General features: G+C 38.4%; 3 protein-coding genes and 1 non-coding gene across 13 annotated transcripts in view; 2 read left to right on the forward strand and 2 right to left on the reverse strand.

The window, feature by feature from the left end:
• Positions 1–2,489: 2,489 nt before the first annotated feature.
• Actrt3 (actin related protein T3) lies at positions 2,490–5,259 on the reverse strand. Of its 2 annotated transcripts, none has more exons than XM_004834570.3 (2): positions 4,728–5,259; positions 2,490–3,505 (listed from the first exon to the last, which is right to left on the reverse strand). In XM_004834570.3, exons 1-2 carry the CDS (start codon positions 4,751–4,753, stop codon positions 2,587–2,589), a joined length of 945 nt encoding a protein of 314 aa, XP_004834627.1. In that variant the 5' UTR covers positions 4,754–5,259; the 3' UTR covers positions 2,490–2,586. The 2 variants fall into 2 exon arrangements, with proteins under 2 accessions (XP_004834627.1, XP_004834626.1); XM_004834569.4 differs by lacking the exon at positions 4,728–5,259 and adding an exon at positions 4,070–4,708.
• A 333-nt stretch (positions 5,260–5,592) lies between these two features.
• On the forward strand, positions 5,593–5,665 carry Trnav-aac (transfer RNA valine (anticodon AAC)). Its single transcript has one exon. It is a non-coding gene; the product is annotated as a tRNA-Val (tRNA).
• A 704-nt stretch (positions 5,666–6,369) lies between these two features.
• Mynn (myoneurin) lies at positions 6,370–20,499 on the forward strand. 5 transcript variants are annotated; one of them, XM_087186493.1, is made up of 9 exons: positions 6,381–6,504; positions 6,762–7,053; positions 7,847–8,143; positions 8,850–9,640; positions 10,310–10,469; positions 12,588–12,766; positions 13,607–13,690; positions 14,785–14,871; positions 16,458–20,499. In XM_087186493.1, the coding sequence occupies exons 3-9, from the start codon at positions 7,878–7,880 to the stop codon at positions 16,718–16,720; spliced, it is 1,830 nt and encodes a 609-aa protein (XP_087042619.1). In that variant the 5' UTR covers positions 6,381–6,504; positions 6,762–7,053; positions 7,847–7,877; the 3' UTR covers positions 16,721–20,499. The 5 variants fall into 5 exon arrangements, with proteins under 5 accessions (XP_087042620.1, XP_021109613.1, XP_012926951.1 ...); XM_021253954.2 differs by having other exon boundaries at positions 6,371–7,053; XM_013071497.3 differs by having other exon boundaries at positions 6,371–7,053; positions 7,847–8,013.
• Positions 8,141–21,832, reverse strand: part of Lrrc34 (leucine rich repeat containing 34) — a 39,577-nt gene continuing 25,885 nt past the window's right edge. For all 5 annotated transcript variants that reach the window (XM_021253983.2, XM_021253996.2, XM_021253987.2 and 2 more), the window contains 2 exons: positions 20,871–21,056; positions 8,141–8,383 (listed from right to left, as the gene is read on the reverse strand). In XM_021253983.2, the coding sequence (XP_021109642.1) occupies positions 8,345–8,383; positions 20,871–21,056 (225 nt within the window). In that variant the 3' untranslated portion in view covers positions 8,141–8,344. The remainder of the gene's footprint in view (positions 8,384–20,870; positions 21,057–21,832) is intronic.

Genomic DNA, 21,832 nt, shown 5'->3' on the forward strand with positions numbered 1-21,832 from the left:
GTAAATTAGATCATGTATGGTTAGCCCTATATTGTTTAAAAGGACACAGTGCTCCAAGAATTATAACATGAAAGGGTGGTATCCTCTGCTCTACATCATTTGTAAAATGTGCGAGTGCACATCAGCTGCTCAAACTGTGCTCCCATGCTCATTTCCTACTCCTCACACTAACATGGGCACTCACACCAGGAAATGAAAGCCCCCCCCCTTCACACATGCTGGACTCAGACCAAGCTGAGTTGCTTCCTACTTTCTGACCCAGCCATCACTGTGACACCTCTGCTCCTCTCTGGGGGAGTTGTGGGAGGTGATGCTGGCCATCCCATATTTTTACCTGCCTCCTGGGAGTGCAGCAAAGAAGGCACCAGGGAAGAGGATGGAAATGAAAAGCAAAATTCCACAATCCCTTCTTCTAAGAGTGTATCTAGTGAGCAAGAAGCAAACCAAAAAATAGCTCTGCGTAAGTACAGTGGTCAAGAGAAGCCCACCAAGGTGGTGGACAACACAAAGAAACCCTTTAGATGACATGCAGGAGGAAGTATCTGAACTGGACCCATAAATTCTCTAATTTTATATGCAAAAAATGACAGTTTATTGTATTTTTAAAGTGCCTTTAAAAGTATGCTGTCCCATAGAAATTCACAATGATCCTGTGAGACATAGGAATTAGCAGCATTATTTCATGGATGAGGAATTGTATCTTCACAATGCTTAAACTTGCTTAAATCATGCAGTAGGTGGCAGAGTCTGAACCTAAAGATATATTTTGCTCCTAATTCAGATAAAAAAGCACTGCATTAGGTTTAAATGCTAACTGTCCTTCAAATATTTCCCCAAAGCCATAGCTGTCAGAAAGACTTCCTGAGTTCTCAACTGATATTGAGCCCCCAGAATATTCTATTCTTCTTAGAACACTAAAATTACTTTCTGCCATACATGATTATAATCTAAGTATGAATTCTGCCTCTTTTACTAGGTTTTTGGCATATTTATTAACATAAAGAGGTCAGGTCTCACTGTTGCCCAGGCTGGCCTTAAACTTCTGGACTCAAGTGATCCTCCTGCCTCGCCTACTGAGTACCTTGGGACTACAGGTACATCTGGTTGCACCTGGCTTGGCTTCTTAAGTATGGGTTCTAATGCCTGAATTAACACTCATGGCACTCAGCACAGTACCTTCTGTACAGCAGATACTAAATAGTTTGGATTATATGACAGTATTTCACCATTCTCTCAGCTACCCAGGTCATCTCATAAAGTGGTCAACAGAAGTACAAGAATGTGGTGCACAACACAAAGAAATCCTTTAGATGTCACAGAGGAGGAGGTATCTGTACTGGAGCTGTAAATTCTCTAATTTGATTTTTGTTTTGTTTTGTCTTTTGAGACAGGGTCTTGCTATGCAGTTCAGGTTGACCTTGGACACACTATGTGGCCCAGGCTGGCCTCAAACTACGGTGATCCTCCTGCCTCAGCCTTCCAAGTGCTGGGTCACAGGCATGTGCCACCATGCCCAGCTAAATTCTGTTTTATAAGCAAGTTTCAATACCAGTTCAGAACTCAAGGAAGTCTTTCTGATAATTAAGGCTTTGGGGCAATATTTGAAGAACAGCTAGAATTTAAAACTAATAGATTACCTTTCTATTTGAATTGGGGATAAAATATGTGTTTACGTTCAGACTCTGACACCTACTGCATGATATAAGCAAATTTTAACATTTTGAAGGCAAATTTCCTCCTCTATAAAATAGGGTTGCTAGTCCCTGTGTCGTACCTGTCTTTCCCCTTCATGTCTGTCTAATCAGGTACCAAGTCTTGTCAGTTTTTGTAATTTCATCTTTTTAATTCCTATTGCTTATAATTTTGCTCATGAGAGGTAGCTACTTTACATCTGAACTATAACTTTCAGATTACTGAATCTCCTGGGACTACTCAAGTTTATTCTCCAAACTACCACCACATTCATCTTAATGTAATTTCATTTGTCTACTGCTTTTAAATCTTTAGATGCTCTCTTTTACCCAAAGGAATTTAACACTTAGTGGCTTTCAGTTCTTGGCCTTAATTTACCTTCCTAGTCATAGCGCTTCCTCTGCTCCACAAGAGCACTTCATTTCAATAATTAAGTACATCTTCAGCATGCTTTATTCATCCTCCTCTCTAGCCCTCTGCCCACTCCATTAGCCTGTGTGGACACAGACTGTCTTTTCCTTCACCCTTTCCATCATACCTGTTACAAAGACTTTCCTCACCACACCAACCTTCTTTCCCTAAACTTCAACAAACTTAAATCATCACTCATTTGGCACACAGCATATCGTATCACAAATCACTTTCTCTCCAAGAAAAAAATGTATGCTCTCTCCAAGGTAAAGAATAGTGTTTCCTCCAGTATGTAACTTGATTCTACTCAGTAAACTGTTTGACCATTATTATTATCACCGTAATTATTCCCATTATAGAAATATAACAGAGACATGAACATCCCAGTAGTTGAAATATTTTTGTGTTCTGCCAGGAACATAATATCCAAAACCTTGTTGGATATACCTCAAAGTGTTTTCTTCTAACCACTTTATCTGTATTTCAGAAGCATCTTTGGTGTACTATGTTGGGTCCAACTTCTTTGAATTCTGCAGCAGTGATCCACATGTCTTGGAAGGCAGACAGGGAGGCAAGAATAGAACCCCCCATCCACACTGACAATTTCCTTTCTGAGGGAGCTGCAACCTGTACAGGTGTGTTAGCAGGCACCATCTTTGCTATATCTTTAAATAGCCGCTGGTCTAAGCCAGGGAAGGAGGCTGATCCCCCAGCAAGGACAATATTGGAGAAGAAGGAATTCCTCAGATCTGTGTCGCATTTCATTACACTGCTGAAGCACATCTTATCGATGCCAGGGGCATCAATGTTCATGAGACATGGAGAGAAGAGGGCCTCTGGACAACGAAAGAGCTGATCGTGGAGCTTGATGGTTATTCCATCAGGTAGTTCGTAAACTTTCTCTAGGGAATGGGATTTCTTGGCCATTTCCTCTTCATAGTTCACTGCCACATAACAAAAGTTCTCCTTAATGTCTGCGACAGTCTTTCTGTCTGCACCACTAAGCAGCGTGACTCCGTGGTCCATCAGCAGCATCTTGAGGTAGTTGGTGAGGTCAAGGCCTGCCAGATGTAGCTGTTGTACGCCATAAGGCAGACAGTAACCCTCAAAGACTGGCACACACTGGGTAAGCCCGGCACCCGAATTCAGCACCAAGCCAGTAGTGAAGCCAGCAGCAAAGAGAGCCAGCAAAGCTTGGGTGGACATATAGAAAGCAGGGACACCCAGATGCTCAAAAAAAACTTCAATGATTTGTTGCCGGTTGACCAATGGATTCAGTGCTGGCTCAGTAATCAAGACTGGGCCATCACAGGGCTTTAGTTTCAGATTACAGTCATAGATATGCTTCCACACTGTCTCCATGTCCCCCCAGGAAGTGATGAGACCACGCTCCACAGGATAGCTGTAGGGAGAGCAAGAAGATAAATGGTAGCTTTTAATTTTTCCAACTTCTACTCTCTTCAATATCTGCTAATTCTCGTATTTAGTACTAGTACCCCTTCATAGGCAGTAACTGCCTCAGCCTCTCAGAGAAAGTAATCGTCAGCAAACGTTAGCGTACCTACCTTCCTCTGCAATTATTTATTGCTTTCCATTTTATTTTCTCCTCTTTGGAAGATGGTGTATTTAAAAAAAAAAAAAATGGGAATCTACCCCATTGTAGTATAGTTTTGACATCAATTCATTGAAGAGAAAACCCCAAATGACAAAAGTACCTTAAATTACTTAACATTTTAAAATGAACTCGCTTATCACCAACTTTTTGCGTTTGAATACATCTGTACAGATACAGAGAACAAATTACGTGGTCTTCAGACTTTGGTTCCCTAGGTTTGTGGCCCGCCTAATTTAATGAGGCCGGCCAGCGGAACGCTCCGGTCCTTCCGCACCGAGTCGCACCCCATCTCTGGGCTCGCCCGCCCCCAGATCCGAGAGGGACGAGCGGAGGGGAAGACGCTGTCGCTACCTGACCGACAGCAAGCTTCTCCTCTCCTCCGCTTCGTCGCCCACCCACAGCTTCCGCGCGCCCTCGACCGCCAAGCTGTGACCCTTGGGGCGGCCGACTATGTTCGCGTAGACGAAGTGGGGCCCGCAGTTCCCGGCCAGGCCCGCCTTGATCACTTCCGAGCCGTTGTCGATCACCACGGGGCGCAGGGAGAAGCTCATGCCGCCGCCCAGGTGGCTTCCGGAGCCGTCGGCAGCTCCCGCCTCAGGCTCCTCGGGGCGCCGGCCGGGAACGCGCGTCACAGAGCCCGGGGGCCCCTGGAGACCGAGGACCCAAGCGGGGAACCCGGCAACCCTCCCAAAGATGCGGGCTAACCCTTCACAGATGTCTCCCACGCCTCGGAAAGCTGGGAAACAGACTGTCCCAAAGCTGTGAATTCTTACGAACAGGGCCCTCGGGCCCTGGAAGGGGCGAGGGAGCCTCTGAAATGGTCGGCTTCTAGGAAAAAGGAAAAATGCTGGGATGTAAAATGATTTTACACTTTTAGTACTGCCTCTGTACCCTGGGGGAGTACTTTATCACGCGCCTGTGGTTTCTAAAAATGTACCTAATTAAAATGGCAAGGGGACCGAAGGATAGGGGAAGGGGAAGGAAAAGAGAATTCAGATGGGTTACGTACCAACTCCCCACGACGAATGTAATCATATACTGCAAAGTGTACTAATAAAAATCTTTAAGAATTATTTTAAAAAACAAAATGACAGGGCCGGGGATTTAGCTCAGTGGTTTCACTGCCTGCTGCGCAAGCGCAAGGACCCGAGTTCAATCTCCGATACCAAAAACAAAACAAAAAAAGCCCAAAATGACAGAACCTCACTTTAAAAATTCGTAACAATCTCTTTGGATTATAGCCCTCGGTCCTCGAGCAATTACACTCATTCCCCAGTCCTGGTTTTCAATCCTAAGGATCTGTCTGCCCCTTTGCGAGAAAAGTGAACGTGCTTAGGCCACACGAAGTTCAGGTTCAGAAAAAAGTACCTTGTGTGGCTCGGTTTGGAACAATCTCTAGGGAATGTTTGAAACAAGTACACAAATGAGAATCTCGGGTCCTTAGAAACACCTAGGAGGGTGCTCAAAAATAACTGATACGTGTCCCTCCCCTCCTCCCCGGGAGGCTGACAGTACAGCTAGGAAGGTGGAGCGGCGCGCCCCTGCGGCGCCCACTCGCGCACCCACGCGCCGCGCGCCCGCGAAGCCCCGCCCCTGGCCCGGGCTGAGCTGGCAGGGCTGACGCTTCTGCCCGGAGGGAAGGTGTATCCCAACGCGGGCAGCCAGCGGGAGCATACTCTCTACTGCAGTACTAGGGGACTTTGTAATAAGGCGCACTCAACTGAAAACTTAAGTAATTTCAGCGCGGTTCAACTGAGCATATGGTTTTCTTTTTATCAGTTTTTCTTTTAAAAAACACATTAATTTTGCGAGTTACGTGTTAACATATATATATATATATATCAAGGGCTTTTTGGAGACTCTGTGTCAGCGGAGTTTCCGTAGTGTAGTGGTTATCACGTTCGCCTAACACGCGAAAGGTCCCCGGTTCGAAACCGGGCGGAAACAAATGCTTTTTAACCGCACCCCGAGATAAAGGTTAGATGTGATGATCTTTCAAAACATACGACCTCCCTAACAATTTGCAGAACTTATCGCCTCCTGTGCATTCTTTATGCCATGTCATTTAGTTTTATCTTGTAGATTACATTTTCCCCTAAAGGTATGGAGACTTTTATCATATAATGTCATGTTAGGCTCATACATTTCTGAATTATTGAAAACATGTCTGACAAAGGTGGAATCAGAAAAAAAAGTTATACTCAGAAAGTTGAAATCAAGAAAGAACTAGCCTCAAAAACATTTAATAAACATAACGGCTGTGGTTTTAGTCATAAAAACTATTCTTGGTCAGAATTTATAGAGAATTTGGTAGGAAAAAACACCCGACAAAATAAAGAATCCAGGTTGAAATTGTCCTTTAGAATAAAGTCACGAGTAAATTCCCTAAGGTTCTGACACATACTTTTAACTAGAAAAAAGCTTTAAATTGTCGTTTTCTGAGATTTATGGTGTTCAAGGCTACTGAGAAAACTATCCCTAATATATCAGGGAGATTTATTTTTTAATACCTTTGTGTATTACAGAGCTAGTATCTTTTTCCCTCACTGTACAATACCCAAATTCGATGTAAATGATTTTATTAAAATTGTTCTAGTCCAGACGCGGGAAAACCTTTTCCGGTATAAAGCCCACCTTCCTCTAATGTTGCGCATGCCCGCCGCACCCTACTGCTTTGCTCTGCTTTGGTGCGTCTCCGACTTCTATCACCAGGTAAGGGCATCCTGCAAGCGGAATTACAGTTGGCTGGCGAAAAACCAAACCCAGGGTGTTCCAGGAGCCTTCGGGTACGTAAAGGGGAAAAGGGTGATCGGCCTTAGTTCAGACGTCCCGCCTGCCCGAAAGCCAGAGTACACAAAGCAGTGGTTTCCACTGGCGGGGCCCGAGGAAAGGGAGGATGGTGGGAGAAGACGAGGAACTACAAGCCCCAGCATGCAATGCGCAGTGTGGCTCCTGCGGAGGCCGGCGAGGCCGCGCTGCCTGGTCTCGCTCTGGAACCCGGCCGACCGCTACTGGCTGACTGACGGCCGACCGGAATGCTCAGCAGGAGGAAGACGGACGCAGTGCTGAGAACGAGCCCTTAGGTCTCGTATCCCTGACGCCTGCAGTTCCCAGGCCCCTGGCATGCTGGGCAATCGGAGCTTTGAGGGCCAGCTGGTCGGCCCTAGCGGGTGCTGGACCTCCACAACCCCAGAGCCGCCTAGGTTGCCAAGGCACCACGGAGCCGGATGTGACGCCGCCGTGGAGGAAGAAGGGAGAGGCGGGGCGTGACGCGTGACGTCCTCCCAAGATGGCGGAGAGAGAGTGAAGAAACTGTTCTTCCTGGGTGGCTATTGGTGAGTGTCCACCCCATCCGCTGCCCTCCATCCTTGTACCCTGCAGACCCTGGGCCATTCGAGGGCAGGCTCCTTAGAATTCGAGAGCGAGTCGCGGCGCGAGACGGAAGGCTTAGTCGAAGCAGCCTCGGCGGTGGTTCAGACCACAGCCTGTGTTGTGGCAATTCGCGGGAGTGGGAGCTGGGCGGAGGACAGGGCAGCAGAAACGCACGAGATCTGGCATTGGTTGTCACTTTCCGACACCGCCTCGCGTGGAGAGAGGGGGAGGGAGGTGTGGCCTCTTCGGGGAGGGTGACAGCACTTTGACAACCCTTGACTCGGCGCAGTCCCCGCCCCCTGGGCACCCTCCCTTCGCTTTAGAGAAACCACAGCGGAGCTAAGAGCTTTCGGTGATTTTCGAACAGTTTTTTAAAAACTCACACTGTGTTTTCCCTTCCATATGTCCCAAGGAGTCATTTCTTAATAGTGTCTCTTTTTCCTAACATATGTATACCTACTGAGCTTGAAAGTTTGAGGGTTCAATTGATGTAATAGCTTGAATTTGGTGGTCCTTTTTCCAACTCATATAAGTGTTTCCATTCACCGTCATTTTTTTGATAAAGGTAAAACAAAGACTTATCCTTTCAGCACTTTTAACTGTGGGTATTAAGGCTTTTCATAAGGGATAAATCAAGAGCTAACTTTATTGTTTGTGGTGTTCTGTGACCTTTCTCCCCCTACCTACCCAATTGTTTAGGTAAACGTTTGGTGAAAATTTATAGTTGCTGATTTACTATTTCTTTTCGTCTTTTAGATCAAGGGTAAAATTGCATCGTGATATCAAAATGCAGTATTCACACCACTGTGAGCACCTTTTAGAGAGACTGAACAAACAACGAGAAGCAGGTTTTCTTTGTGACTGCACCATAGTGATTGGGGAATTCCAGTTTAAAGCCCATAGGAATGTGCTCGCCTCGTTTAGTGAGTATTTTGGTGCGATCTACAGAAGCACTTCTGAAAACAATGTTTTTCTTGATCAGAGTCAGGTGAAGGCTGATGGATTTCAGAAATTGTTGGAGTTTATATACACAGGAACTTTAAATCTTGACAGGTAAAGTACAAGTTTTATTTTCAATTACAAAAACTAGACTCTCAGGCCCCATCACAGACTTAGCCAAATTTGGATTTCACTTCATTTAACAAGATCGCTGGGTGATTCACATGCACAGTTAACATTTGATAAGCCAGTCATCGCTTCTTGGCCTTTTGGCTAAGATCAAGTGTAACATTTGATAAGCCAGTTAAAAGTCCCTCATTGTTGCACTTGTATAGCAGGTTCCTTGGGTTGAATCTGTAGTACATAAGAGAAAGAAAAATAAAACAATAGAAGAAAAAAGTCCCTCATAGAGAAGCAGGGAGAAGGAGTAGGAAACAATTTTCATTAGACTTTCCTGTTGCTATTCCAGAAAAGTTGATTGCTATTTGAAGAGGCCTCAGAATGAATGGAAGGAAGCCAGCTATTATTTTTGTGTTCCAGGAATTTTTTTAAGCCAGAAAATTTAACATTTTACTTTTCTGTAGTAGTCCATTGGTAGCTATGAATTGCCAGTTTTTCATTTTTCCAAGTTCTGTAAAATGGGAGATCTTTGCCTAAACATGCTGAGTGAATTAAATTTTGTAAAATGTTGTTAAGTTATACCTTCTTCACCATTCCGCTTTATTAGGGCTTTAAAAGACATTGTAATACATATGTAGCTCTTTCGAAAAAAAGTTTTTCTTTGATCAGAATACTGTCATTTATCCTTTTTTTCTTACAGTTGGAATGTTAAAGAAATTCATCAGGCTGCTGACTTTCTCAAAGTGGAAGAGGTGGTAACTAAATGTAAAATAAAAATGGAAGATTTTGCTTTTATTGCTAATCCCTCTTCTACAGAGATATCTAGTATTACTGGAAACATTGAATTGAATCAACAGACGTGTCTTCTTACTCTACGAGATTATAACAACCGGGAGAAATCAGAAGAATCTACAGATTTAGTTCAGGCAAATCCTAAACAAGGGGCTTTAGCAAAGAAGTCATCTCAAACTAAAAAGAAGAAAAAAGCTTTCAACTCCCAGAAAACAGGGCAGAATAAAACAATGCAATATCCCAGTGACATTTTAGAAAACACATCCGTTGAATTATTCCTAGATGCAAATAAATTGTCCACACCTGTAGCTGAACAAGTTGCACAAAGAAATAATTCAGAACTTGAGTTGACATCAGTTGTGGAGAATACTTTTCCAGCACAAGATATTGTGCAAACTGTTACAGTGAAACAGAAACGTGGAAAATCACAGCCAAATTGTGCTCTGAAAGAACACTCTATGTCTAATATAGCCAGTGTCAAGAGTCCTTATGAGCTGGAGAATTCTGGGGAAGAGCTGGATCAGAAGTATTCCAAGGCCAAGCCAATGTGTAACACCTGTGGGAAAGTATTTTCAGAAGCCAGCAGTTTGAGAAGGCACATGAGAATACATAAAGGAGTCAAACCTTATGTGTGCCACTTGTGTGGGAAGGCATTTACCCAGTGTAATCAGCTGAAAACACATGTAAGAACTCATACAGGTAAGACTGGTTTGTAGGGAGGTAATAATTTTTTTTATACTGTGATAAAATTTTTTTTTTTGATGCTGGGAATTAAATCTAGGGCCTTGTGCATGCTAAGCACTCTACCACTGAGCTGCACCCCAAGCCTAAAATAATATTTTTATACAGAGTATATTAATATACAGTGTTGACTATTTATGACCAAAATTTGCCATGCTCGTAAAAGTATTTAGTGTTGTTACACTATTGAAAATTTATTTGTAGTTAGTATTTAATAACATCAGCTTCTCATATTTTCTCTCAAAATAAGCATAAACTTGATTATTCCTTGCTAAGTATTTAACAGGCAAAGATTACAGCTAATAAGAGAAAATGTAATTACAACTCTGGCCAATTTTCACACATACCAACTAAAACCAAAACTGGTACTGTTTTTGTTTTGAGACAAGGTCTTGTTGTGCAGTTCAGACTGGCCTTGAACTCACTATGTAGCCCAGGGTGGCCTCGAACTTAAGGCCATCCTCCTGCCTCAGCTTCCTGAGTGGTAGGATTAGAGACGTGCACCACCTTGCCCAGCCAAAACTAGTACATAGTGTTAATGAACACTTTTGAAAGCTTATATGACTTTAGCAACTAAGAAAGACTTTTTTCCTTCTCAATGAAATTTTTATTTACTTGTTCTTTTAGGTGAGAGGCCATACAAATGTGAATTATGTGATAAAGGATTTGCCCAGAAATGCCAGCTTGTCTTCCATAGTCGAATGCATCATGGTGAGGAAAAACCTTATAAATGTGATGTATGCAATTTACAGTTTGCAACTTCTAGCAATCTCAAGATTCATGCAAGGTAAAAAAAACAAGTTGTTTGGCCTTAAGTTAATCACCATAATCTTATGAGTACAGTATATTGTATTAGAATTCATGACAGTAGAGTTTTTTGTTTTTGTTTTTTTGACAGGGTTAATTGTGGTTCCACTATACCAGTGGTGACGAACCTATGGCACGTGTGTTATTGTGCCTGTCTTTCTAAACTAAAACCTCAGTATTCAGCTTTAATTGCAGTGTTGACATTTTGTGATAAATAAGTCTTGGGTTGCAGTTTGCCAGTTGGTCTCTAAAAGGTTCACCATCACTGCTCTGCACAATATTCTTAGCACATTTGAGGAGCCACAAGGAAGCCATGATGGTTAGAGGGAAATAAAAAGGGAAAAATTAGAAATTAAGATTAGGATGATGATAGAGTGGTGGTACAAAATTTTTTGTAGGCCATGTAAAGCTTTTCCTCTTGACATTGAGAAATAAGTGATATCATCTTGCTTACATTTTAAGAGGATCACCTGGGTACTTGCCACACAATCATACCTTTTGATGAGAAAATTTTGTTTTGATGTGAAAATTTTGTTCATCATTTGTTTGGTACTTGATGGGCATGCTAGAACTTGTTGGTGTCAGTTGCTTCGTGACTGGCCACCCTTTCCAGCCAGAACAACTTGTTTGGTACTTGTTGCGCCTCCCAGAACCAATTAACAAGTATCGAGGTACCACTGTGTTAGGAAAAGACTGGGATTGAGTTAAGAAACTAAAAAACAAGTGAGAGTAATGCTGGCTCAGGTCAGGGTGACAACAGTGAAGGAGATAAATAGTAGTCAGATTCTGGGTACATTAGCAGTAGAACTAACAGAACTTGTGAACAGCTTGGATGTAATGCCTGAAAGAAAAGTCAAAGATAATTTCAGGTTTTGGAGGCAAGGATCTAAAAAGATGGAGTTGCCATTAACTAAGTTGGAGAAAGGTTATGGGGAGAGCAGTTTTAAGTGGGAGTTTAGGAGTTTATGAATATGGTTCTGAACAAGCTAAATTTAAAATGACGACTACACATCTAGATGGAGATATGCCATAGACAAGTGATTAAGTCTGAAGTTGAGACTGGTGTGAGCTGAAGGTAATACATTTGGCAGACATCAGTATATAAATAGCATTTAAAACTGTAACACTAGAGGAGTTCACCAAAAGAGTGAATGTGGATGGGAAAAAGATTAAGTCCTGAGGCACTCTTTAAGAGATCTGGAAATTGGGCAAAAACCAGTTAGAGGTAGTCACTAAGAAGAGGCAACAAACATAGGAGGAAAGTGGGTGGCCCTGGGATCCAAGTGAAAAATACTATTCCAGCAGGGCATGGTAAGCTGTAAAATTCTGATAAGGAGATGAAGACTAAGAATTGACTTGGAGGGAGGTTGACATTGCTCTTGAAGGAAAGCATGGTTAGGAGATGCTAGTAGAGGTCAGTAAAGAAGAAATAGAAATATGAGTTTTGGAGACTAAACTTTTGTGAAAGGGGAGATAAATGAAGGAGCAAGTGGAGTCACATATCTTCTTCTTGTTAAGATGGAACAGTATAAATCAGTATGTTTGTATATTTCTATGCTATGATCCAGTAGAGGGAGAGGAATGAATGACATAAAACGGGAAAGTACAGGAAAGGTATCATTGAGTAGAATCTTACATACTTTCCAAATGGAGTCTTTGGATTGAGATAACCTGTCATGTTCATATTATAGTTAACCAGAAGGGAAAGAAACTGTATTGGTGCTCGTAGGTAGAAATTTTTTTCTGATTAAATTTTTCTCAGTGAAATAAGAAGCAAGATGTCAGCTGGGAGTGGGGATGAGGAAGAGGTACTTGTGGTTTGAGGGAGGAATTTTAACAAGTCAGAATGAATGGACTAGAAAAAGTAATTGCAAAGTTAGGGGCCCACTGTCAACCATATGAAGATGAACTGATCAGAACTAGTGTTTTGGTAATAACTAGAACATTTTTTTCAATAAGAAAATAACTTGATTTTAAATATATAGTCTTAACTTATCAAGATGAAATGAAATAAAATGTTGCATGAAAAAGGGTTGCTATATGGATTGATTTCCCAATTGTCTTACTTACCAGAATATAACTTTATATTTGTTAACAGGAAGCATAGCGGAGAGAAGCCATATGTTTGTGATAGATGTGGACAGAGATTTGCACAAGCTAGCACACTGACCTATCATGTCCGTAGGCATACGGGAGAAAAGCCTTACGTATGTGACACTTGTGGGAAGGCATTTGCTGTTTCTAGTTCTCTTATCACTCATTCTCGAAAGCATACAGGTAAGAGTTTAAAATGGAGAGACTGCTTAAAATAAGGAAAGTTAAAAATAAAGAGGAATCTGACCTTTGTAGAAGGTAGACTATGAATTTTGTAGTTAGATCTGTTTGTAGTTCTTGAAGCTGTATTTATGATTGTCACATAAATATGAGATATAAAAGCTGATTTATTTTCTAGAATAATAAAAGGTGGGTGAAATTTTTTATTATATGATTTACAAACATTAAAATCAGTGAGATAATCTTGATAATATAATTTCTTAAATTGAGGCCTTTTATTATTTGGAAAACCTCCTTAGCCCCTCGAGAATTTATTTCCCCTGGATAGAATTGTACAGGTCAAAGGTAGGGCATGGGTTTGGGTTTTTTATGGTTTCTTAGGATCTTGCCTTCAGAGACATTCTGAGATTTGCAACTTAAACATATAGCTCAAATGCAAATTATGTTTTACAGCAAACTGTATTGGTTAGAGTTTCTTTTTTTGATAGGGTATGTTTCAAATTGAATCTTCCTTAAATGCTATTATTCTCTTTTAATAATATATAGATAGCAAGATTTACATGTTCTTAATCACATAAAAATCAGAATCCCTGCCCAACTCATCTCTACTTAAAGGGACATTTACAGGAATAAAGTTTTAGTATATGAAATTATCAGGTTATTTGAACAATTCAAACTAATTATTAATAACTCATTCAAGTTGCATTGCTGAAAATACCTCTAAAATCCAATATAGAGAGGTTTTAATTTAATATTTTAGAAAAGCTTACTTTAGATTATTGTAATTGATAAATATTATATTGGTATAGTACACCACTTCGCTATCTTTTATTTTCCATCTAGGTGAAAAACCATACATATGTGGTATTTGTGGGAAAAGTTTTATTTCCTCAGGAGAGCTCAACAAACACTTTCGATCCCATACAGGTCTGTGTTTAGGGAGAACGTATTATTTTTTGTTCTCTCTTAATTTCTTTTAATGTAAACCTTGGCTTGGACTATATGGTATCTAGTCATAATTTACGTATAACAGTATCTTAATGTAGAAATATCAACTTTTTATTTACTTTTTTTTAGTTGTTTGGAATATGAATGAAATTTGGTCAACAATTACATAGATTTTCAAAAAAATATGCAGATAATCGTTTTTAAATGATTTGGATTAAATTGCACAGATATACCAAGAAAGGAAAAGTAATAGAAAATACCAAGATGACATCACGTTTTCTTATTAAATATTTTTGTATGTGATTACAAATGAATTTTAACAGTGACACATTTGTTAAAAAGTAGTGTGAAGTTGTATGAAGAAAATACTATATATAAAAAATCAAAACAAAGAAAAATGTCACTTTCAAACTCTATTGTTCTTTTTCTTTTTAAAAGTTTGTCCTCATAATTCCTGCCTAGATAAATGTGAATACTTAGTAGAGATTTAGTAAATGTATTGGCAACTTCTCAGTGGTGACCAGCCTGTTGCACAGGTACCACAGCCCAGCTGTTTGTTATTATTGAGAGCTCTAACAGGTTCACCATCTCTGGTGTATATTCCCTTGTCCCTTGATTGATGGTGTAAAGCACTGAGTAGTATTTATTTCTAAGGAATTATATGTTAGAGTATTGTCAGTGTTTCTTAAGAATCTTCTAATTTGTAAGGTACTTGAGAGCAGAAACCATAATTACATTTTTTTTTTCTCCAGCTTTGTCTCTTAGCCAATGTTTGGCATGTAATTGACACTCAGTAAAAATCTGATAGAAAGAAAAACAGTAGGTTATTTTTCAGTTTGCAAAAAATTTTAGATAATGAAAATGCTCAATTTTCCCTGAAATAGGGCTGAGTTTTCTATAAAGTAGTGCTTATATGTATAGAATTTCTCATTTCTCTGTATTATAACCAAGTAATTTAAGTGGTAGATTGAAATGAAATTTAAACCATATAATAATTTTTGTCTTACATTCATAAATATTGATATTTTGTCTTAGCAGTTTTGAAAATGTTGACCTTTTAACTTGTTTTTCAGGAGAAAGACCATTTATCTGTGAATTATGTGGAAATTCTTATACAGATATTAAAAATTTAAAGAAGCACAAAACAAAAGTCCATTCTGGTAAGTGTGTGTTTAAATTAGTTACCTACTTTTAAAAAAAGATACACACACTTATAAGGAAAATAGCTTTATAATTTTCATAAAAGTGCACCTCTGCATTTCTTTTCATATTAGCTCATTAAAAAAAAAAAAAGCTCGAACTATTTCTTCTTTAAAACCCTTACTTGTGAGCAGTTTCAAGAACGAAGGAATTTATAAGCAAGCTAAGTATCACTGTTCCCCATGTTAACCCTCTGGGTAACCTAAGGTTGACTGTGGTTCTGTGGTTACTATAAAGAAAAAGGTTATCATCCAGACAAGTCTAGAAATATATGAGGAAATAGGGAAGCCAGCAGCCCCAAATTGTTATAATATGTAAAAGTGGAAAGCCAGACTGCAAAATGTTGAGCATGTTACTTAAAATGAATCCTTGAAGACTTGCTTATCATTTTATTGTCATGATGAGAAACATTATTAGCTTCTTTAGTGTGTAAAGGCGGTAAGTCTCATAATAAGCATAAATATAAAGATTAAGATTAGAAAATCTAAAACTGCAGTTGTCATTATTTCAATAACTGTTTATGAAGTGGCGTATGAGGTGCATATAACTACAGAGAATATAAAGTGCACAAGGCATAGTCCCAGCAAGAGCTGGGATAGAGATAACTGGTATAGAGACTAGAAATCTAAATAAATAAAATATGTGGTAAACACACAGTAAACATAAAAGTGCTGAAGAAGATACTAAGTTTTTTCTGAGATACTAGAAAAGGCTTAATTTTAGGGAACTTGAGTTCAAGGATGAAGATGGAGAAGGGAGGACAGAGAACATTGTAACAAGTCGATGTGAAAGAAAAGCACAGGTTGTATTGACTAGTTAAACTATAGTCTGGGAAAAATGCAGAGAATTACAATTTTATGCAAGCAAATATGCAATTTTGTCTGTTTAAAAGGACAATAAACAAATACTTTAAATACAGTCAATACTTTAAAGTGTCAGGAGCATGTTAGAGCTAGTAGGAAAGTGCAAGGCAAAAGTGCATACATTTAATCAGCAATAATTGATCCCTTGAGTACAGCAGAATTTTTTTACCTCTGAGAATATATGAAAGTGCCATATATCTGAACTTGAACTTACAGAATAGTAGGAATTCATTAAAACATTCAGTGAAAAAATAGAGTTTACTATGTCACTCTTCAGTACTTTGAGGGAGTTAATTAACATTTATCCTCAAGGAATTTGTAATCTAGTTGAGAATTCATACCTAAGTAGAGTGTTAAACAGCAATCGGAGACACAGATGGTACAGGGCAGTATATTGAAACTTAACAAATATGTAATGAAGTAGGCAAAAAAAGCACACTGGTGTAAAGTGGCTAAGTCCATTTTTATAATGGAACTGATGCTTGAACCTTGTCTTGAGACCTAGATTTGAGTTTTTATAGATAATAAAGCAGGCATATCAATAAAAGAATTTGGAGAAACAGTTTCCCCAAAGGTATGGGGGTTGGTATGGGATTTCTGGGAAAGATAAGTAGATTAGTCTACCTCAAGCATTTTGTTTTCTTTTGTTTTTAAAGATAGTATAAATTTTTTCCCCTTTTCAGGTGCAGATAAAACTCTAGAGTCCAGTGCAGAGGATCATACTTTGAATGAACAGGATTCCATACAGAAAAGTCCTTTGTCAGAAACTATAGATGTGAAGCCTTCTGATATGACTCTACCCCTAGCTCTTCCACTTGGGACTGAGGACCAACACATGCTTCTGCCTGTCACAGATAATCAGTCTCCTACATCAGATACATTGTTGAGGTCAACTGTGAATGGGTATTCAGAACCACAATTGATTTTTTTACAACAATTATACTGATGTTGTGAGGAATGTAGAATTGCTAAGACATCTCTGGTAGTAAGCATAAATGTGTCTGCTAAGGTGCATATATTCATATTAAACTTCCATTTGTTTGGGTTGTGACCATTACTTTGATTCACTGAAGTAAAAGCACCAGATGCTGCGTCATAACTGCAGTGTTTGTTTTGATTTTTGGCTTTTCTGTCTAGAACATACACAAAGATTTTTAAGATTGAATTATACCATGGAAGCACTATTTTGGGTGGATAACTTTTTTCTTTTATTTTTTTAATTTTTAATTTTTTAGGTTTTTTTGAAATGGTCTCGCTCTGTAATTCATGCTGGCCTTGGACTCATGTAGCCCAGGCTGGCCTCAAACTCATAGTGATCCTCCTGCCTCAGCCTCCCAAGTGCTGGGATTATAGGCACACACCACTACACCTGGCACTTTTATTCTCTTTTAAAACTGCCTTAATTCCATTTTTATTTTGCATTTTAGAATTGCCCTTCATTTAGTGAAATACAATTATCAGTTTGTGTGTCTTTTTTCACCTGTGGAATTTTTTATTTTCCTCTTTAAATTTAAGCAACATCCATGATAGTATCAGCCCAAAATGTTGCTATTTGTGCCATAGACCAATACATAAACTATGGTGAAAAAATGAAATTTCATATTTCTGAAAATTAATATTATGAAAATTAGGCATTGAAAAAGAATTGTGCTATTTAATGTTTCATTAGACTTAACTTTTCTTATGAAACCAAAAGGAGTATTTCTCTTAAAAACTAGAGAACTGTAAATACATTTTTGTTCATTTAGAACTCAGCATTCTGGAGAAAACCAGTGGTCAGTGAAGTCAGCATTTTTGATTTGAGTTGAGACTATATTTTCAAAATGAATTTTAAATAGGTATTTGATGTTTTTATCTAGTCAAAAGTTTCAAATTTTGATTCAGTTTATATTTTAGTAGGTTTGTAGATTATTGGAAGTGAGGAATATATACCACGTTTTGAAAATTTTTGATAAGCCTCATTCCTGTTATGCACTTTTAAAAATAAATATAAAATTATAAAAAATTTACTAGATATAAATTCACTACATACTTGAAATCGCTTGGCTTCTAAATTTGATACACTATATAGTTAAGAAACTTGGTTAGCATGTTTGAAGCCCTGGGTTTCATCTCCAGCACCACACACAAAAAAAAAAAGAAAGAAAGAAACTAACTTCAATTATAAGTTAACATTCTGGGTTATCAGAATGCTAGTTTATTAAACATTTTATATTTGAGTTTTCTATAAGCTTTGTGTTTTCAAATTTTATAAATTAAACCACAGCTTTTGTTTGTCATAGTTTCACAGTGGTCCTTTTCCTTCCAAGTGAATGTAGAAAATTCAGTATTATTCTGATATTTGCTACTACTATTCCCCATCCCAGTTTTTCAACATATTAATTTATTTCATTGCCTGATCTTTGGACTTTAAATTACCATTTTCACGTAGTCAGTTTACATAATTAAACATCATTGATTAAACATTATTGTGACATTATTTCTTATTTTTGCCATGCATTGTTGTGCTTATTTGTTTTCAAGTTTTAAACTATACCTGTAATAAAGTTAATGTGTTTATTGATACTGATTTCTTTGATCACAATTTTCTGTATTTGGGGACCAAGTCATAGAAACCTTTTAGAAGACATTTCTTTCTTACAGACTGAAGAGATCAGTGCCACCACACTCTGCTTTTAGTTCCCCCTTTCTTAAACAGGCTCAAGTCAGTTTTTGTTCCAGGCAGTCAGACAACCCCAAAGTAGACAATTTTTTTTTTTTTTAAACCGGGTCTTGCTATGTAGTCCAGGTTGGTCTTGAACTCACTGTGTAGCCCAAGCTGGCCTCAAACTTGCAGGGATCCTTCTGCCTCAATATGTTATGTGCTGGGATTATAGGTGTGTGCCACCACACCCAGTTCATAAGTTTTGATCCTTCTGATTGAGAAGATGGTATGCCATCAACTATGAAAGTAAGATAGGTAAAGGAGCAGGTTCAGAGAAGGGAAGATACTTTTGGTTGTACTGCATTTGACTGGGAGTGAGATATATGAGTAAAAATGTCTAGCCGTGATTAGAAATAAAGCCTGAAATCCAGAAGCAGTTAAAGCTAGAGATGCAGATCTTACAGCTATCCATGTAGGCATACTAATTTATAGAAGTGATTAAGGCAGTTTGGGAGATGGCATAGGAGAATAAGAGATGAGAAAACCATAAGGGAAATGCATGTGAAGGATGAGCAAAGACAGAAAAAGATGAAAAGTGATAACAGAAAAATCAGAAAGCCAAAGTGGCACAGGTTTTTCAAAGTCAAAGGGGGCTTTTTAGTGATCACATGGTATAGGAAATAAGATGTAAAACAGACATTAAGTTGGGTACTGGAGCAAGATTATCCTTTTCAATATAACAGTGGGAGTAGGAGCCCACTATTATGGATGTGGTTTGAGTAGTAGATATTAAGAAGACAGTGAATGAATAGTTTGAGAACGTGTTAGGTAAATTCATTATTTTATCAAATATTTTAAAAGTATATACCATTTTGGTTTTTGCCTTTTTTTTCCTTTTGGTGGTACTGGGCTGATTGCTTTCAAATTTGAAACAAAATGATGAACATAGGATGTATGACAGCGTACTGTAATAGGCTATATTTGAGCTGAATCTTAAAAGATGATTACTAAGAGGAAAGTGGAAGACTGTTACCTAATATGGTTGCAGATATTCAGTGTGATTTGGATGTGCAGAGGCAATGGAGTTTTCCTACAGAACTTACATGTTTTTCTTGAGCCCTTATGTAGTGATAATTCTAGAGAAAATTATGGTCTTAGCCAGTTGAAAACTTTCTCTAATATAAAGCATATATAATTTATAATATCTTAAAGTATCTAAGGTAATGCTTAATCTTTTGGGAAAATGTGTATTTCTGCGTTTTGTGATGTCTCTCAAATGGTGTCCAGATGTATGGAGAGGGCTCATGTGACATAATGGAATCAGACAGGGTCTTAAGCTCTTCCATTCTCTGGGCATCCTACTGGTCTCTGCTGCAGTAGACATTGGCCTATAAACAATTTTGTCGGGTCTTTCCTGGTCAGAGCCTGTACTTCTTGGCTGACGCAACCACTCCTTAGTTCTTGCAGGTGTGGAAAGTTCTCTGAGGCTATATCACCTGCAGCTTTGTCTCAAGCTGTCCAATGTAGGTCAAATTACAGGTTTATCACATGCCTTCCCACTTCAGGTTCAGGTAAGCTGTCCCCTCGCAAGAATATGGGAACTTGGTCCCTTTCATAGCACACAGAAATAGACAGCAGTCTGAGAAAACAAGCTTCATTGCTAAGGTTTACTTTAATTTGATTATGTTGTATCTTAAAAGGCCATTCTTTTCTGCTACCTACCACATGATGAATATTTCAAAGCAATGAAAACTGAATGGACTACTATATTAAACAATATGAATGAATTACAAGCAAAAGAATGAGATATAAAAAGATCATATACTATATGATTCCATTTATATACAGTTCAAAAATAGGCAAAACTAGTATTGAGTGTCAGGATAATGGTTGTCTATGAGAGGAGGGTAGAGGAGCTGGCAGCACTGACTTCTTTTCGACTAGGGTACATACAGGTTTATATTTTTTTGCATGAACTTGTGAAAATGCTCTTAGCACCTATCTATAACACCTAAATAGGACATGTAGAATACTTTTTCAACTTTAGAACTTTTTTTTTTTTTTTTTTTTAACTTTTGAAACTCCTCAACATTCACTGGGAATTTGCCACCGGAGGCCTTTCTACCACATCATAACAACTTTCAGTTAAGATAGCTAGAGTGACCTTTACTTGTCCTATGTTATTTTACTACTTGGTTATATTTTCATTATACAAAGAACTCATTTAGTTCCTTGGCTTCTCTGGGGTTAAGTTTTTAATCTTTATATTGTAAAATTTTTTTTTAAAATTACACAGTTTTTCACAATGAACAGCTATACAAAGCTTTACACAGTTAATAAAAGCAACTCATTCTAATTTAAGAAAGAAAAAAGGCTATAACATATTAATCTGTAAAAAGTAAGATGGTATGAAAATTATTTTATAGCTTATTTTTCATAAATTTTGACCTACTGGAACAAGAGCAAAGCCTGAGTTTGATGAGTGCCCATAAGCATCTCCATAAGTTGGTGTCCAATAGTAATGTTTTTTAAGGCCATTGGAGACTTCTGCTAGATACACATGTCCATCTACCACAAATGGCTCCACATCAGTATTTTCTGGCTTCAAACGATCCTTTTGAATTAAATCTGAATATGCCTAGGATTTTTAAGAAAAACTGTATCATTAAGAATATAACTTACTCAATTTACAGTGCTTAAATGCAAATACTCAATTTAGCTGTGCTACTTTGCTATTGAAAACATTTTTAATAACTGCTGAATTTTACTATTTTTTAGATATTATAAGCAGATTTTTATTTTGTTTGCTTTTGTTTTTGAGACAGGGTCTTGCTGTATAAGTCAGGCTGGCCTTGAACTGTGTAGCCCAGGCTGGCCTCAGCCTTCCAAGTGCTGGGATTACAGGCATGTACCAACACGCCCAGCTGGCTTTTATTTATTTAATTACACACAATGAAATTAAAATATTGCAAAATTTATTTCTAAGTTTTAATATATAAGATATGTTTTGTCATTTTGTGATTCCTTGAGTTAATTTTTGATACTACTGGCTTTGTGGATCAAAGTTCCATGGTCAAAATTTTCAAGTCCCAAAGGTATTCTTAAATGGTGGTGTGTTGGGCAAGAGGGAGGGTTGTTCTGTGGGCTTTCAAAAATCTGGTAATAGCTAAAGACTTATTCCTCAGAGAAAGAAGCAGAGCTCCAGATGTGGACATAAAATTGTCCGGAGTTTATGAACCCTCTGAAGCTAATCTGCAGATTTACATTAAGAAAGACAATTCTATAATAGTGGATGCTGGCCATAATGTTAGATATAAACATGTGGAACTGGTTTCTCAGTAAAGTTGCAGTTATAAGAAAAGGGGCAGAAATGTAGACATTAAAAAATTTAATAGTTTAGTTTGCTCTGCACTT

This window comes from Heterocephalus glaber, unplaced genomic scaffold, assembly GCF_053883595.1.
Source record: "Heterocephalus glaber isolate CG9 unplaced genomic scaffold, H.glaber_assembly_v1.0 deba00001504, whole genome shotgun sequence".
NCBI classification, from domain to species: Eukaryota; Metazoa; Chordata; class Mammalia; order Rodentia; family Bathyergidae; genus Heterocephalus; species Heterocephalus glaber.